This window comes from Pelodiscus sinensis, chromosome 15 (genome assembly GCF_052426305.1).
Source record: "Pelodiscus sinensis isolate ZL-2025 chromosome 15, ASM5242630v1, whole genome shotgun sequence".
Lineage (NCBI taxonomy): Eukaryota > Metazoa > Chordata > Testudines > Trionychidae > Pelodiscus > Pelodiscus sinensis.
The window spans coordinates 13,285,414-13,301,965 of NC_143066.1; the positions used below are offsets into that span (position 1 = coordinate 13,285,414).

General features: G+C 45.7%; 1 protein-coding gene across 2 annotated transcripts in view; it reads left to right on the forward strand.

Annotated features, from left to right (window-relative positions):
- LOC106732119 (putative sodium-coupled neutral amino acid transporter 12) overlaps positions 1 to 16,552 on the forward strand; it is a 93,077-nt gene that overhangs the window by 48,316 nt on the left and 28,209 nt on the right. Inside the window, exon 7 of one of the 2 annotated variants that reach the window (XM_025185417.3) lies at positions 1,226 to 1,325. The exons of the other annotated variant lie outside the window; for it this stretch is intronic. Within the exon in view, the coding sequence (XP_025041202.2) occupies positions 1,226 to 1,325 (100 nt within the window). The remainder of the gene's footprint in view (positions 1 to 1,225; positions 1,326 to 16,552) is intronic. 2 annotated transcript variants of the gene reach the window in all.

Genomic DNA, 16,552 nt, shown 5'->3' on the forward strand with positions numbered 1-16,552 from the left:
TCAGTGAAGGACAGCATCGCAGACACACATTAGCTCCCCAGTTGTTCTGCCACCTCATACCCTTCTGCCAGGCTCTACCATCTGGCTGCTAACTCAGGGGAGGGGTAAAAGATTGAAAAGGAGAGTGGGGCCTGATCCCTCTTTCATGAAGAATGCACTATGAGCCATTTGTGCTGGGAAATCAACCCAGAGAGGGGTGGCCAATGTGGCTCTCCCCTGCTGCTAAAGGGAAATGGTAAGGACCCCTGACAGCTCCTCTGAGGGGAGAGGTTAGCAGGCATATTGAGGAACTGTGCTGGGTCCCTGCCAGGTTCAGTAATGTGCAGGGCCCCATCAGGCCCCTGGCCCATGAGTGTGGGACAAGTAAAAGGCACCCAGGAGAGGTGAGCTGAGTTCAGCAGAGAAGGAATGTCCACTTCTTGCTATGCCACTGCTTAGAGGTAATGTGGACACACAATTGACTCAAGCCTCCACCTCAGTTGTCCTGCCTCAGAGTGGAATGATCCTCTCAATCAGAGGCGGGGAACCTTTTTTGGGTCAGGGACCACACGTGAGAAACAAAAAAACCCCAAACAACACTCCCCCGAGTGAGAAGGGGAAGGACACTCCGTACATACCTATCCTACGCCAGAGCCTGGGGGGGCCAGCCCAGTAGATTTCTGTGCTTCAGCTCTGTGTTGGGGCAGCAGGGAGGCTGGAGTGCCATCACAGGCTCTCCAGTGTGGGTAAGGGGGGGCTCTGAGCCCTGGGGGCTGGATCCAAGCAAGCCAGGGGCCACATTTGGCCCTGGGACCTGAGGTTCCCTACCCCTGCTCTAAATCATGGAAACAAAGGTGCTTAGCAGTGGAAAAGAGGCTCTATCCATTGAAGTCAAGCTTTTCCTCAAGATTGTTAATGTGCAGAGTGAGGGGAAAAGAATCTCCCTTTTTCCATCTCTCCTTCCACATGTTCTCATGGCCAGAGCCTCGTCTGGTGTGAATCCAACATAGCTCCCTTCAAGTTGAGCAGAGGATCAGGCCCATGCTGTCTTATTTATACTGCTATGTGTCTATCTGCAGACAAAGGAAACCTGTATAATTCTTATCTATAGATCTAGCTGTATATTTTGCTTCTGCCTGTCTCATCTGTGTCTGTGTATGCTATAGCATTATAGGCCACGCCACTAGTTTTCACCCAGCCCTTTGAAGTCTGAACCACTTTCATGTTTCTTTTGTTTCCTGGGTAGTTGGAGACCTCCTCAGTCGAATTACATTGATACTAGGCATATATGGATCGTTGGCAATGTTTCTCACCATGGTACCTTTCAGCCTTTCAGAACTATTCTGGTAAGAATTCATAAAAATCAGGAGAAACTTATGTTTTCCCCCTTCAACAGTGGCTCCAACTTAAATTGGGCACCCTTTGAGAAGCCACTGAAAACCAAGAGCTGACTTGGGACAGCAGACTGGTGTCAAGTCTTCATGGGGCAAAGACTTCATGGAGTAATGGGACAGGCAGGAAAGTGGATATTTAAAGAGATATCAAATAGAAAACTGTAAAAAGGAAACTCACCACAGCTGCCAGGAGTGGGGCAAATTGCCTGTGGCTCCTGGCAGCCATGGGGAACTCACAGCAGCTCCAGATAGCCTCAGAAGACAGGAAGCAGTGAGTCCTGTGGTTCCTGTCCCCTGCCATTCCCTTCTCCCACCATGAATACACGGAACCGCAAATAGCGATTCCATGAATCCACCGTATTAAATCTAGCTTGAGGTTATTCACATAACTGAGCTGGTAGTGTGCTTTCAGGTATAGCTGCTAAGGTTAGGAATTGCCAAGACAGCTGACCTCAGGAACAATTGTTAGCGTATTCCTTGCTGCAGAAGTGGAAGATTATCCCATCCATGACTACACTTCAATCAAAATGTAAAGCTCATCTTTTACACTGGCCTTGTCTTAATAATAAATTTAAAGCAACTATGCATTCTTGTCACTAGGAAGAAATGTTCAGATGACCTGTTGGCTTTAGCGAATTTTGGTAAGAGACCCTGAAACTGGGCTGATAAGCAAGATCTAGACACCTAGCTGTATTGTATTGTATTGTACATTTTTAAGAAATCCCAATTGATTTTAATGAGGAGCTCTGCTTAATAACTGAGGTGATGATATGTCCCCTAGCTAGATTAACACAAATATACGTAATTAAAGGTAAAATTCTAACTTTGAGCACCAACTGTGTCTGTTAGACTTGGCAAAGACTGTTTTTAATTCTCCTCACTCATTCATCATGTTGCAGAGTGAGGTGGAGCTTAAATTAGATTCACCCCCCCCAAAAAAAAAATTAGCCAATGAGCATACACAGAACTGATTTTTAATTCCTCAAAACATTTTGATTGTCCTTCTCACACCATCTTTCCATAGAATCATAGAGCTGGAAGAGACCTCAGGATGTCATCAAGTTCAGCCCTCTGCCCAAGGCAGGACCAATCCCAACTAAATCAACCCAGCCAGGGCTTTGTCAAGCCGAGACTTAAAAACCTCTAGGGATGGAGATTCCACCACCTCCCTAGGTAACCCATTCCAGTGCTTCACTACCCTCCTGGGCAGTGTCCAGACTTAGGGTTTTTTTCGGGAAAAGTACCCTTTTCCCGAAAAAACTTCCCCTGCGTCCAGACTCAAGCCTCGTTCTTTCAAAATTATTTCGAAAGAACGCGGCTTTTCTTTCGATGGCGGTAAACCTCGTTTCACGAGGAAGAACGCCTTCTTTCGAAAGTTCCTCTTTCGAAAGAAGGCGTTCTTCAATGTCAATAGGGCTTCTTCAAAAGAGAGCATCCAGACTCGCTGGGTGCTTTCTTTCGAAAAAGCGGATTGCTCTTTCGAAAGATCCGCCTGCAGTCTAGACGCGATCTTTCGAAAGAGGCTCTTTCGAAAGATGCTTTCGAAAGAGCCTCTTGCGAAAGAAGCCTGCAGTATAGACATAGCCCTGGTGAAATAGTTTTTCCTAATGTCCAACCTAGACCTCCCTCACTGTAACTTGAGACCATTGCTCCTTGTTCTGCCATCTGTCACTACTGTGAACAGCCTCTCTCCATCCTCTTTGGAACCTCCCTTCAGGAAATTGAAGGCTGCTACCTAATCTCCCCTCACTCTTCCCTTCTGCAGACTAAACAAACCCAAATCCCTCAGGGTATGTCTACACTACAACGTTAATTCAAACTAACGGATGTTAGTTCGAATTAACTTTAATAGGCACTACACTAGCGCTCCGCTAGTTCGAATTTAAATCGAATTAGCGGAGCGCTTAGTTCGAACTAGGAAAACCTCATTTTATGAGGATTAAGCCTAGTTCGAACAAGCTAGTTCAAATTAAGGGGTGTGTAGCCCCTTAATTCGAACTAGTGGGAGGCTAGCCCTACCCAGGTTTCCCTGGTGGCCACTCTGGCCAACACCAGGGAAACTCTACTGCCCCCCTCCCGGCCCCGGACCTCTTAAAGGGGCACGGGCTGGCTACGCACCTGCCAGCACCCAGCCAGCAGACCCTGCACCTGGCACAGCTCAAGCCACCTGATGCCCCCCAGCCCTCCGCCTCTTCCAGGGACCAGGCTGGCGGCTCCCGGGAGCTTGCCCGGCACCGCAAGAGGCGGGCACCTGCCTGGGCTAGTGCGGACATCGTGGAACTCATCCATGACCTCCGCACTAGGCACAGGAAAGTGGCCGTCTAGGGCAGGAGAGCTGCCAGCCTGGCCACCCAGGAGCAGGTGTGCAAGAGAATCAAGGGGGTCCACTGAGACCCCCGACCCTGAGCCCTGAGCTTACAATGGCCGCCCCGGGTCAGACCAAAGGTCCATCTAGCCCGGTAGCCTGTCTGCCAACAGCGGCCAACCCTAGGGACCCTAGAGGGGATATACCGAAGACAGTGACCAAGCCATTTGTCTCGTGCCATCCCTCTCCAGCCTTCCACAAACCTTGGGCAGGGACACCACTCCTACCCCCTGGCTAATAGCACTCCATGGACCCAACCTCCATGACTTGATCTCACTTCCCTTTCAACTCTGTTCTAGTTGTAGCCTTCACAGCCTCCTGCAGCAAGGAGTTCCACAGGTTGACTCTTTGCTTTGTGAAGAACAACTTTCTGTTACTAGTTTGAAGCCTGCTACCCATTCCTTTCCTTTGGTGTCCTCTAGTCCTTCTATTATGGGAACTAATGAAGAACTTTTCTGTATGCACCCTCTCCACCCAACTCCTGCTTTTAGAGACCTCTATCCTGTCCCCCCTCCGTCTCCTCTTTTCTAAGCTGAAAAGTCCCAGTCTCTTTAGCCTCTCTTCATATGGGACCTCTTCCAAACCTCTGATCATTGTAGTTGCCCTCCCCTCTCCCACCCTCTCTCTTCCCCTCTCCCACCTCCTTTTCCCAGTCTCCCCCAGTTTTGTTCAATAAAGAGAGATTCCATTTTGGAAGACACGTTATCTTTATTTTGTACATCAAGAAGAGGGGCTAGGGAAGGGTAAGTGGAAGGAGGCGAGGGAGGAATGGGGCATGAGCCCCCGATGGGGAGGACTGGGCTTGCTCTGCGGACTTCTGGGTGTGGAAGCTCTCCTGCAGCCCCCCAATTGCCCGCTCTCCCCAGATGGCAGCCTGCAGCAAGTGCAGCTGGGCTGATGGCCGAGTGGTAAGATGTGCTCAGTGTGGGTAGTCCGGGCAATCCAAGCCAGGGCTGCTTTGCAAGTGGGGTACCCCTGAGAACTGTCTGTCTGGGGTGGGGGTCGGGTCCCTTTAAGCACAGCCCTCGGCTAGCCTGAGACAGCAGCTCCACGCTCTAAGTCCTCCTCTGATGCCCTGCCGGCACTGCTTCCGGCCATCCTTAACCCTGCTTCAGGGTCCACTTAATGTGGACGCGCTAGTTCGAATTAGCCAAACGCTAATTCGAACTAGTTTTTTAGTCTGGATCCGTTAGTTTGAATTAGCTTAATTCGAATTAACTAATTTTACATTAACTAATTCGAACTAAATTAGTTCGAATTAACGTTGTAGTGTAGACATACCCTCAGTCTCGCCTCACAGGTCATGTGCTCCAGCCCCCTAATCATTCTGGTTGCCCTCTGCTGGACCCTCTCCAATGCATCCACATCTTTTCTATAGTGGAGGGCCCAGAACTGGACATAATATTCCAAGTGTGGCCTCATCAGAGCAGAATAAAGGGGAATAATCATTTCTCTGGATCTGCTGGCAATGCTCTTCCTAATGCATCCTAATATGCCATTAGACTTCTTGGCTACAAGGGCACACTGTTGACTCATATCCAGCTTCTCATCCACTGCAATCCCCAGGTCCTTTTCTGCAGAACTGCTATTTAGCCATTCAGTCCCCAGCCTGTAACAATGGTTGGGATTCTTCCATCCCAAGTGCAAGACTCTACACTTGTCCTTGTTGAACTTCATGAGATTTCTTTTGGCCCAATCCTCTACTCTGTCTAGGTCACTCTGGAACCCTGCCTTCCTGACCCTCCACTCTGACCCCTGACCCAGATCACAGCTCCTTCCTTCACCCAAACTTCCCCTCAGACCTCACACCATCTCCTGCACCCCATTCCCTTACCCCATGCACCCAACCTCCACCGAAAAGTGTGGCCCTTGACCACTTTCCAAAATCTTGAAGTGCCCCCCCCCCCAATTGTCCATCCTTGGTCTACGGTAACTAGCTTATATACAGCATCACAATTCCAGCTGTTCAAATATCATGAGAGAAGCCACCACAAAATTACAAGATATAAAATGCAAACATTTTGGCACTTTTATTTGTCTTATGAGTGTTGACAAGTATTTTTAAGTATTTATCTGCAACTGTGAGAGCTAAACACTTTTTTAAAGATAAAAGCTGAGGTTCTCACATAATAAAATGACTCCTGGAAGTTAGGATTTGTGGAAATCCCCTAATATTGTGATACATAAATAAAATTCAGGGAGTTGTTGCTCATTTCCATAGTATCTGATGTCTCATAAGTAGGGCATACCAATTTTGCAGCTGCGACAAATGCATCACAGGCCGTGAAATCTGATCTTTTGTGTACTTTTACCTTATTCTACAAGGTGAACATATACAAAAGTACAAAGCATTTCTCAAACTGGGTGTCCTGACCCAAAAGAGGGTTGCAAGTCTATTGTAGAAGGCTCATGATATTGCCACCCTTCTGCACTATGTCAGAGCTGGATGGCTGCCAGACAGGAAGCAGACTGACATCACCAGGCATATTCTTCAGAAATGTGTGAATGTTTGAAAAAGATCTTATGACAGAAAATGTATTATAGCTTCCCTTCAGCTTTTGCTGCCAGTGAAGAGTAAAAATATGGCTAAGTCATAAAAACATAAGAACATAAGAATGGCCGTACTGGGTCAGAACAAAGGTCCATCTAGCCCACTAGTCTGTCTGCCGACAGTGGCCAGCATCAGGTGCCCCAAAGAGGGTGGACCGAAGACAATGATCAAGCGATTTGTCTCCTGCCGTCCCTCTCCAGCCTCTGACAAACAGAGGCCAGAGACACCATTTCTATCCCCTGGCTAATAGCCTTTTATGGACCTAACCTCCATGAAATTATCTAGCTTCTCTTTAAACTCTGTTATAGTCCTAGCCTTCACAGACTACTCTAGCAAGGAGTTCCACAGGTTGACTAGACGCTGTGTGAAGAAGAACTTTATTTTATTAGTTTTAAACCTGCTACCCATTAATTTCATTTGGTGTCCTCTAGTTCCTCTATTATGGAAACTAATAACTTTTCTTTATCTGCCCTCTCCACACCACTCATGATTTTATAGACCTCTATCATATCCCCCCTCAGTCTACTCTTTTCAAAACTGAAAAGTCCCAGTCGCTTTAACCTTTCTTCATACGGGACCCGTTCCAAACCCCTAATCATTTTAGTTGCCCTTTTCTGAACCCTTTCCAAGGCCAAAATATCTTTTTTGAGGTGAGGAGACCACATCTGTACACAGTATTCAAGATGTAGGCGTACCATAGTTTTATACAGGGGCAGTAAGATATTCTGTATCTTATTTTCTATCCCTTTCTTAATAATTCCTAGCATCCTATTTGCCTTTTTGACCGCCGCTGCACACTGTGTGGAAGTTTTCAGAGAACTATCCACAATAACTCCAAAATCTTTCCTGATTTGTCATAGCCAAATTAGCCCCCATAATACTGTACGTATAGTTGGGGTTATTTTTCCCGATGTGCATTACTTTACACTTATGCACATTAAATTTCATTTGCCATTCTGTTGCCCAATCACTCAGTTTGGTGAGATCTTTTTGGAGTCCCTCGCAGTCTGTTTCTGTCTTGACTATCCTAAACAGTTTGGTATCATCTGCAAACTTTACCACCTCACTGCTTACCTCTTTCTCCAGATCATTTATGAATACGTTGAAAAGGATTGGTCCCAGGACTGACCATTGGGGGACACCACTAGTTACCCCTCTCCATTCTGAAAATTTACCATTTTTTCCTACCCTTTGTTTCCTGTCTTTTAACCAGTTCTCAATCCAAGAAAGGACCTTCCCTCTTATCCCATGGCCATGTAATTTACACAAGAGCCTTTGGTGAGGGACCTTGTCAAAGGCTTTTTGAAAATCTAAGTATACTGTATCTACTGGATCCCTCTTGTCTGCATGTTTGTTAACCCCTTCAAAGAACTCTAACAGATTAGTAAGACAGGATTTCCCTTTACAGAAGCCATGTTGACTTTTGTCCAACAAATTATATTTTTCTACATGCCTCACAATTTTATTCTTTAATATTGTTTCGACTAATTTGCCCGGTACTGAAGTTAGACTTACCGGTCTGTAATTGCCAGGATCGCCTCGAGAGCCCTTTTTAAATATTGGTGTCACGTTGGCTACCTTCCAGTCATTAGGTATGAAAGCTGATTTAAAGGATAGGTTACAAACCACAGATAATAGTTCAGAAATTTCCCATTTGAGTTCTTTTAGAACCCTTGGATGAATGCCATCCGGTCCCAGAGATCTGTTAACATTAAGTTTTTCTATTTGTTCCAAAACCTCCTCTAATGACACTTCAATCCGGGACAACTCCTCAGATTCATCACCCACAAAGGACAGTGCAGATTTGGGAATCTCCCTAACGTCCTCAGCCGTGAAGACTGAAGCAAATAAATCATTTAGCGTATCCGCAATGGCTTTATCATTCTTGATTGCTCCTTTTATATCTCGATCGTCTAGGGGACCCACAGGTTTTGTAGCAGGCTTCTTGCTTCTAATGTGCTTAAAAAACATTTTGTTATTTCTTTTTGAGTTTTTGGCTAGCTGTTTCTCAATCTTTTTTTGCTTTTCCTATTACATTTTTACACTTGATTTGACAGTGTTTATGTTCCTTTCTATTTATCTCACTAGGATTGGACTTCCACTTCTTAAAGGATACCTTTTTGTCCCTCACTGTTTCTTTTACATGGTGGTTAAGCCACGGTGACTCTTTTTTAGGTCTCTTGCTATGTTTTTAAATTTGGGGTATACATTTAAGTTGGGCCTCTATTATGGTGTCTTTAAAAAGTTTCCATGCAACTTGCAGGGATTTGGCTCTAGTCATTGTGCCTTTTAATTTCTCTTTAACTAACCTCCTCATTTTTGCGTAATTCCCCTTTTTGAAATTAAATGCCAGAGTGCTGGACTGCTGAGGTGTTCTTCCCACCACAGGAATGTTAAATGTTGTTATATTATGGTCACTATTCCAAAGCGGTCCTGTAACGGTTACCTCCTGGACCTGATCCTGCACTCCACTCAGGACTAAATCGAGAATTGCCTCTCCCCTTGTGAGTTTCTATACCAGCTGCACCAAGAAGCAGTCATTTAAGCCACTGAGAAATTTAATCTCTGCTTCTCTTCCTGAGGTGACATGTATACAGTCAATATGGGGATAATTAAAATCCCCCATTATTATAGAGTTCTTTATTTTGGTAGCCTCTCTAATCTCCCTCAGCATTTCAATGTCAGTATCACTGTCCTGGTCAGGTGGTCGGTAATATATTCCTACTGCTAATTTCTTATTATTGGAGTATGGAATTACTATCCATAGTGATTCTATTGAACATGTTGATTCATTTAATAATTTTATTTCATTTGATTCTACATTCTTTTTCACAAACAGTGCCACTCCACCACCCAGCTGGCCTGCTCTATCCTTTCGATATATTTTATATCCCGGTATGATTGTGTCCCACAGATTTTCCTCATTCCACCAGGTTTCAGTGATGCCTATTATGTCAATCTCCTCCTTGAATAGGAGGTACTCTAGTTCACCCATCTTATTAGTCAGACTCCTAGCATTTGTGTAGAAGCACTTTAAAAATTTGCTACTGCTTATTGGTTTGCCCTTCTCTGATGCATTGGATTCCTTTATATGCGGTTGTTTGTCTGCTCTGGCCCATGGTTTGTCCTCTCCCCTCCTCTCTTTCTGACTACAGCTTAGAGAATCTCTATCAATGGATTCTCCTCTAAGAGAAGTCTCCATCCGATTTACGTGCATCTCCGCACCAATCGGCTTTCTGCCATCTCTTAGTTTAAAAACTGCTCTATGGCCTTTTTAATGTTTAATGCCAGCAGTTTGGTTCCACCCTGGTTTAGGTGGAGCCCATCCTTTCTCTACAGGCTCCCCCTCTCCCAAAAATGTCCGTAGTTCCTAATAAATCCAAACCTCTCTTCTCTACACCATCGTCTCAGCCACGCATTGAGACTCTGAAGCTCTGCCTGCCTACCTGGCCCTGCGCGTGGAACTGGAAGCATTTCCAAGAATGCCACCATAGAGGTCCTGGATTTCAGTATCTTTCCTAGCAACCTACATTTGGCCTCCAGGACATCTCTCCTACCCTTCCCTATGTCATTGGTACCTACATGTACCACGACTACCGGCTCCTCCCCAGCACTACACATAAGTTTATCTAGATGCCTCGAGAGATCCGCAACCTTCACATCAGGCAGGCAAGTGACCATACAGTTCTCCCGGTCATCACAAACCCAACTATCTATGGGTATGTCTACACTATCCCCCTAGTTTGAACTAGGGGGGTAATGTATGCATACCGAACTTGCTAATGAAGCCCGGGATTTGAATTTCCCGGGCTTCATTAGCATAAAGCCGGCTCCGCCATTTTTAAAAGCCGGCTTGTTCGAACCCCGTGCCGCGCGGCTACACGCAGCACGGGCTAGATAGTTCGAACGAGGTGTACAGATTGATCGGAACAAGGTGTACAGATAGATCGGAATGGCTACATAGTTCGAACTATCTAGCCCGTGCCGCGTGTAGCCGCGCGGCACGGGGTTCGAACAAGCCGGCTTTTAAAAATGGCGGAGCCGGCTTTATGCTAATGAAGCCCGGGAAATTCAAATCCTGGGCTTCATTAGCAAGTTCGGTATGCATACATTACCCCCCTAGTTCGAACTGGGGGGTAGTGTAGACATACCCTATGTTTCTAACAATCGAATCACCCGCTAACACCTGCGTCTTCCTAACAACTGGCATCCCTCCCCCTCAGAGGTATCCTCAGTTCAAGAGGATATCGCAACATCCTCTGGAAAGAGGGTCCCAATTACGGGATGGTTTCCCTCTGTTCCCATTGAATGCTCTGTTCCTGTGAGACTTTCATCCTCTTTAAGAGCACTGGGGCTCTCAGACTGGAGGTAGAACAGTACTACAGTGTACCGGAAAGTCTCATCAACATATCTCTCTATCTCCCTTAGCTCTTCCAGTTCAGCCACCCTGGCCTCCAAAGCCCGAACTCGGTTTCCGAGGGTCAGGAGCTTCTTGCAACGGGTGCACACATACGCCACCCGTCCACCGGGCAGGTAATCATACATGTTACACCCGACGCAATAAACAGGATAGCCCCCACTCTGCTGCTGGGCTTCTCTCTCCATTTTTTTTATGAATAAGTTTAAGTATAAACTGGGCTTATTAAATGTCTGGAATATAGATTATTATAAAAGTTAGGTTTAAAGAAGGTCAGGAGTCACTACCACCCTCTAACCTCCCCCTCTAAACTCTCTCTCCAAACTCCCTGTTAGCTGCTCCTGTTCACAAGCTCCTTGGTCGCTGACTCACAGGCTTATCAAGCCCTGGTATCCCCTCCCCCTGACTGAGGCTCATCCAATTAACAGAGGTTTCTAGATTTCAAACCTTTTAGAAGCTCCTTCAAACAAACAAACAAACAAACAAACAAACAAACAAACAAACAAACCAAACAGACAAATACAAACTCACCACACAGCAAATAATGCCCCCACACAATAACACACACTACAGACAGCCACTTACCACAAGGGTCCCATATTTACTCCTCTTTTACCTGGAGAACTCCCTCTCCAAACTCCCTGTTAGCTGCTCCTGTTCGCAAGTCTCTGTTTGTGTGATCATACTGACTAATGGTGCATGTGTTAGAATATGGGTCAGCAATAATTCAAGCATAGTGAACTTCTGCATCGATTTCAGCCTCATTGCTGACCTCGTAATGACTTTAGGTTCCACTCAGTGATTTTTACATCAAAAAATTCAGGCGATGGCTACAGTGCTAGTAACAGCCAGAGTTGTCTGTGATGCCCAAAGTGTGCTTAGGGAGGAAAATCCATGGCCCGCAGTACTTAGAGGTGTGCTCTTTAAACCCTTTTATCATTTGAGTCGACCTTGCTGTCCCAGCCCAAATAATACTTTGTCTGGAATACAAGGTAAAAAGCACAGTTCATATTTGATCCCCACGAACCATTTTAAAGTATTCTTTATTAAGGATAAATGCTTTTTTCATTATAGTCTGCAGCTGGGTGGGGGCAGCTATGTTTGTAAACCATTTTCAAAACCTGCTCATTTCTCTAGTGTAGAAAGGCATTAAAATAAAGTGGCTCTTTCTTTGGGTGTGAAGTGAGAAGGAAAGAAGCCCTGAGTCTGAAAAGAGAAGTGAATTCTAGGTCTCTCAGTGTGGTATGGTGTGTTCTTTTTATGATGTCACCTTATTCTTCTCTTAAGCAGCAGAGGGCAGTGGTGCTTCAGCAATAATTTTTGTATTTCTGTGGTTGGCTGAGTTATGCCTTGCAGAGAATTTGGTTTCCATCCTGCAAAATGCTGTAGGCAACTTGAATTGAGGGTGCTCAGATCCTTTCAGGATCAGGTGCTTTGTTTGGACTGGCATGGGGAATGCAAGGAATTCCAATTCCTTCACAGTCAGGGGGAGTATGATACTTGTGCTGGCTCAGCTGCAACTCAGCACAACATCGTGCAACCCTTCAGGATAACCACAGGGCACTTCTCTGGTTCAGTCTTTTTCTGCTTGCCTACTTATGCCATGGAGTGGTCTGAAAGTCAGGAATACTGTATCACAACTTTGCAAGTAGGTTGTTCCATGGGTGCTAGAATTGGGTGGCAGAGAGGAAGGGGCCTTGCCCCCACTTTTAAAAATGGAAGGGCTATTCCCACCCACTTTTTAACATGGCACAGTTTGGGGGGGGGGGTAGGTAGTTGACCTCCTGTCCCCCAAAGGGCACTTCTCAGATAGACACGGAACAGCACAGGTAGGGGCTGCGCAGCACAGTAGGGGAGCTCATAGTTTCTCTGACACAAAGTGCAGCCCCTGCCCATGGTGCCAGTCTCTTCTCAGTGGGTGAGCTGAGGTGTCCCCTTGCCATAATGCCCAGTCTCTGTCACCCCATCACTGTTCCTTCACCCTAAGGCCCCAGCCCCAGCATGGCCAGTAGCAGAGCAGGGCTGTAATAAGAACCCTGGGTAGGGGCTCAGGTGTCTGACAGCAGCATCCAGCCCATGCCTCTCCCCCTGGGACATGCTGTCCAGGAGAAGTGGAGGATTTACGGTTCCCCATATTAGCCGAGGGTCCCTGGGTGGCTCTGTCCATAGCCGGGCACCAATTTCTTGCTTGGCTGGGGGCGGAGCCTCAGGGGAAGAAGAGGAGCATGGGGTTTTGGGGAAAGCTGAGGGGTAGAGGAAAAGGGCAGCAGTCATAGAATCATAGAATACTAGGACTGGAAGGGACCTCGAGAGGTCATCGAGTCCAGTCCCCTGCCCTCATGGCAGGACCAAATACTGTCTAGACCATCCCTGATAGACATTTATCTAATCTACTCTTAAATATCTCCAGTGTTTAACCACCCTGACAGGAAGTTTTTCCTAATGTCCAACCTAACCTCCCTTGCTGCAGTGTGAGGCCATTGCATCCTCAGAGGCCAAGGAGAACAAATTTTCTCCCTCCTCCTTGTGACACCCTTTTAGATACCTGAAAACGGCTATCATGTCCCCCCTCAATCTTCTCTTTTCTAAACTAAATAAACCCAATTCTTTCAGTCTTCCTTCATAGGTCATGTTCTCTAGACCTTTAATCATTCTTGTTGCTCTTCTCTGGACCCTCTCCAATTTCTCCACATCTTTCTTGAAATGCGGTGCCCAGAACTGGACAGAATACTCCAACTGAGGCCTAACCAGTGCAGTGTAGAGCAGAAGAATGACTTCTCGTGTCTTGCTCACAACACACCTGTTAATGCATCCCAGAATCATGTTTACTTTTTTTGCAACAGCATCACACTGTTGACTCATATTTAGCTTAGATTCCTTTAAACCCCTAGATTCCTTTCTGCCATACTCCTTCCTAGACAGTTGCTTCCCATTCTGTATGTGTGAAACTGATTGTTCCTTCCTAAGTGGAGTACTTTGCATTTGTCTTTATTAAACTTCATCCTGTTTACCTCAGACCATTTCTCCAATTTGTTCAGATCATTTTGAATTATGACCCTGTCCCCCAGAGCAATTGCAACCCCTCCCAGCTTGGTATCATCTGCAAACTTAATAAGCGTACTTTCAATGCCAATATCTAAATTGTTGATGAAGATATTGAAGAGAGCTGGTCTAAAAACAGACCTCTGCAGAACCCCACTTGTTATACCTTTCCAGCAGGATTAAGAACCATTAATAACCACTTTCTGAGTATGATTATCCAGCCAGTTATGCACCCACCTTATAGTAGCTCCATCTAAGTTGAATTTGCCTAGTTTATTGATAAGAATGTCATGTGAGACCTTATCAAATGCCTTACTAAGGTCTAGGTATACCACATCCACCGCTTCTCCCTTATCCACAAGATTCGTTATCCTATCAAAGAAAGCTATCAGATTGGTTTGACATGATTTGTTCTTTACAAATCCATACTGGCTGTTCCCTATCACCTTATTATCTTCCAAGTGTTTGCAGATGATTTCCTTAATTACTTACTCCATTATCTTTCCCGGCACAGAAGTTAAACTGACTGGTCTGTAGTATCCTGGGTTGTTCTTATTTCCTTTTTTATAGATAGGCACTATATTTGCCCTTTTCCAGTCTTCTGGAATCTCTCCTGTCTCCCATGATTTTCCGAAGATGATAGCTAGAGGCTCCAATACCTCCTCTATCAGCTCTTTGAGTATTCTAGGATGCAGTTCATAAGGCCCTGGTGACTTGCAGGCATCTAACTTTTCTAAGTGATTTTTAACATGTTCTTTTTTTATTTTATCTTCTAAACCTACTCCCTTCCCACTAACATTCACTATGTTAGGCATTCCTTCATCAGACTTCTCAGTAAAGATTGAAACACAGAAGTCATTAAGCAACTCTGCCATTTCCAAGTTTCCTGTTACTGTTTCTCCCTCCTCACTGAGCAGTAGGCCTACCCTGTCCTTGGTCTTCTTGCTTCCAATGTATTTATAAAAAGTCTTATTTTTTCCCTTTATTCCTGTAGCTAGTTTGAGCTCATTTTGTGCCTTTGACTTTCTAATCTTGCCTCTGCATTCCTGTGTTGTTTGCCTATATTCATCCTTTGTAATTTGTCCTACTTTTTATTTTTTATAAGACTCCTTTTTTACTTTTAGATCATGCAAGATCTCGTGGTTAATCCAAATGGTCTTTTGCCATATTTTCTATCTTTCCTACACAGTGGAATAGCTTGCTTCTGGGCCCTTAACAATGTCCCTTTGAAAAACTGCCAACTCTTTTCAGTTGTTTTTTCCCTCAGTCTTGATTCCCATCGGACCTTACCTATCAGCTCTCTGAGCTTACCAAAATCCACCTTCCTGAAATCCATTGTCTCTATTTTGCTGTTCTCCCTTCTACCCTTCCTTAGAATTGTGAACTCTATGATTTCATGATCACTTTCACCCAAGCTGCCTTCCACTTTCAAATTCTCAACCAGTTCCTCCCTATTTGTTAAAATAGAATTATAGAATCATAGAGCTGGAAGAGACCTCAGGAGGTTATCAAGTCCAGCCCCCTGCCCGAGGCAGGACCAATCCCAACTAAATCAACCCAGCCAGGGCTTTGTCAAACTGAGACTTAAAAACCTCTAGGGATTGACATTCCACCATCTCCCTAGGTAGCCTATTCCAGTGCTTCACCACATTCCTAATATCCAATCTAGACCTCTCCCACTGTAACTTGAGACCATTGCTTCTTGTTTTGCCACCCGTTACCACTGTGAACAGCCTTTCTTCATCCTCTTTGGAACCTCCCTTCAGGAAATTGAAGACTGCTACCTTATCTCCCCTCACTCTTCTCTTCTGCAGACTAAACAAACCCAGATCCCTCAGGGTATGTCTACACTACCCCCCTAGTTCGAACTAGGGGGGTAATGTATGCATACCGAACTTGCTAATGAAGCCCGGGATTTGAATTTCCCGGGCTTCATTAGCATAAAGCCGGCTCTGCCATTTTTAAAAGCTGGCTTGTTCGAACCCCGTGCCGCGCAGCTACACGCGGCACGGGCTAGATAGTTCGAACTATGTAGCCATTCCGATCTATCTGTACACCTCGTTCCGATCTATCTGTACACCTCGTTCGAACTATCTAGCCCGTGCCGCGTGTAGCCGCGCGGCACGGGGTTCGAACAAGCTGGCGTTTAAAAATGGCGGAGCCGGCTTTATGCTAATGAAGCCCGGGAAATTCAAATCCTGGGCTTCATTAGCAAGTTCGGTATGCATACATTACCCCCCTAGTTCGAACTAGGGGGGTAGTGAAGACATACCCTCAGTCTCTCCTCATAGGTCATGAGCTCCAGCCCCCTAATAATTTTGGTTGCCCTCCGCTGGACCCTTTCCAGTGTGTCCACATCCTTTCTGTAGTGGGGAGAGGCCCAGAACTGGACACAATATTCCAGATGTGGCCTCATCAGAGCCGAATAAAGGGGAATAATCATGTCTCTGGATCTGCTGGCAATGCTCCTCTTAATGCATCCTAATATGCCATTAGCCTTCTTGGCTACAAGGGCACACTGTTGAATCATATCCAGCTTCTCATCCACTGTAATCGCAGGTCCTTTTTTGCAGAATGGCTACTTAGCCATTCAGTCCCCAGCCTGTAACAATGGTTGGGATTCTTCCATCCCAAGTACAGGACCCTACACTTGTCCTTGTTGAACCTCATCAGATTTCTTTTGACTCAATCTTTTAATCTGTCCAGGTCACTCTGGACCCTCTCCCTGCCCTCCAGTTTATCTACATCTCCCTCTAGCTTAGTGTCATCTGCAAACTTGCTGAGAGTGCAATCCATCCCCTCAT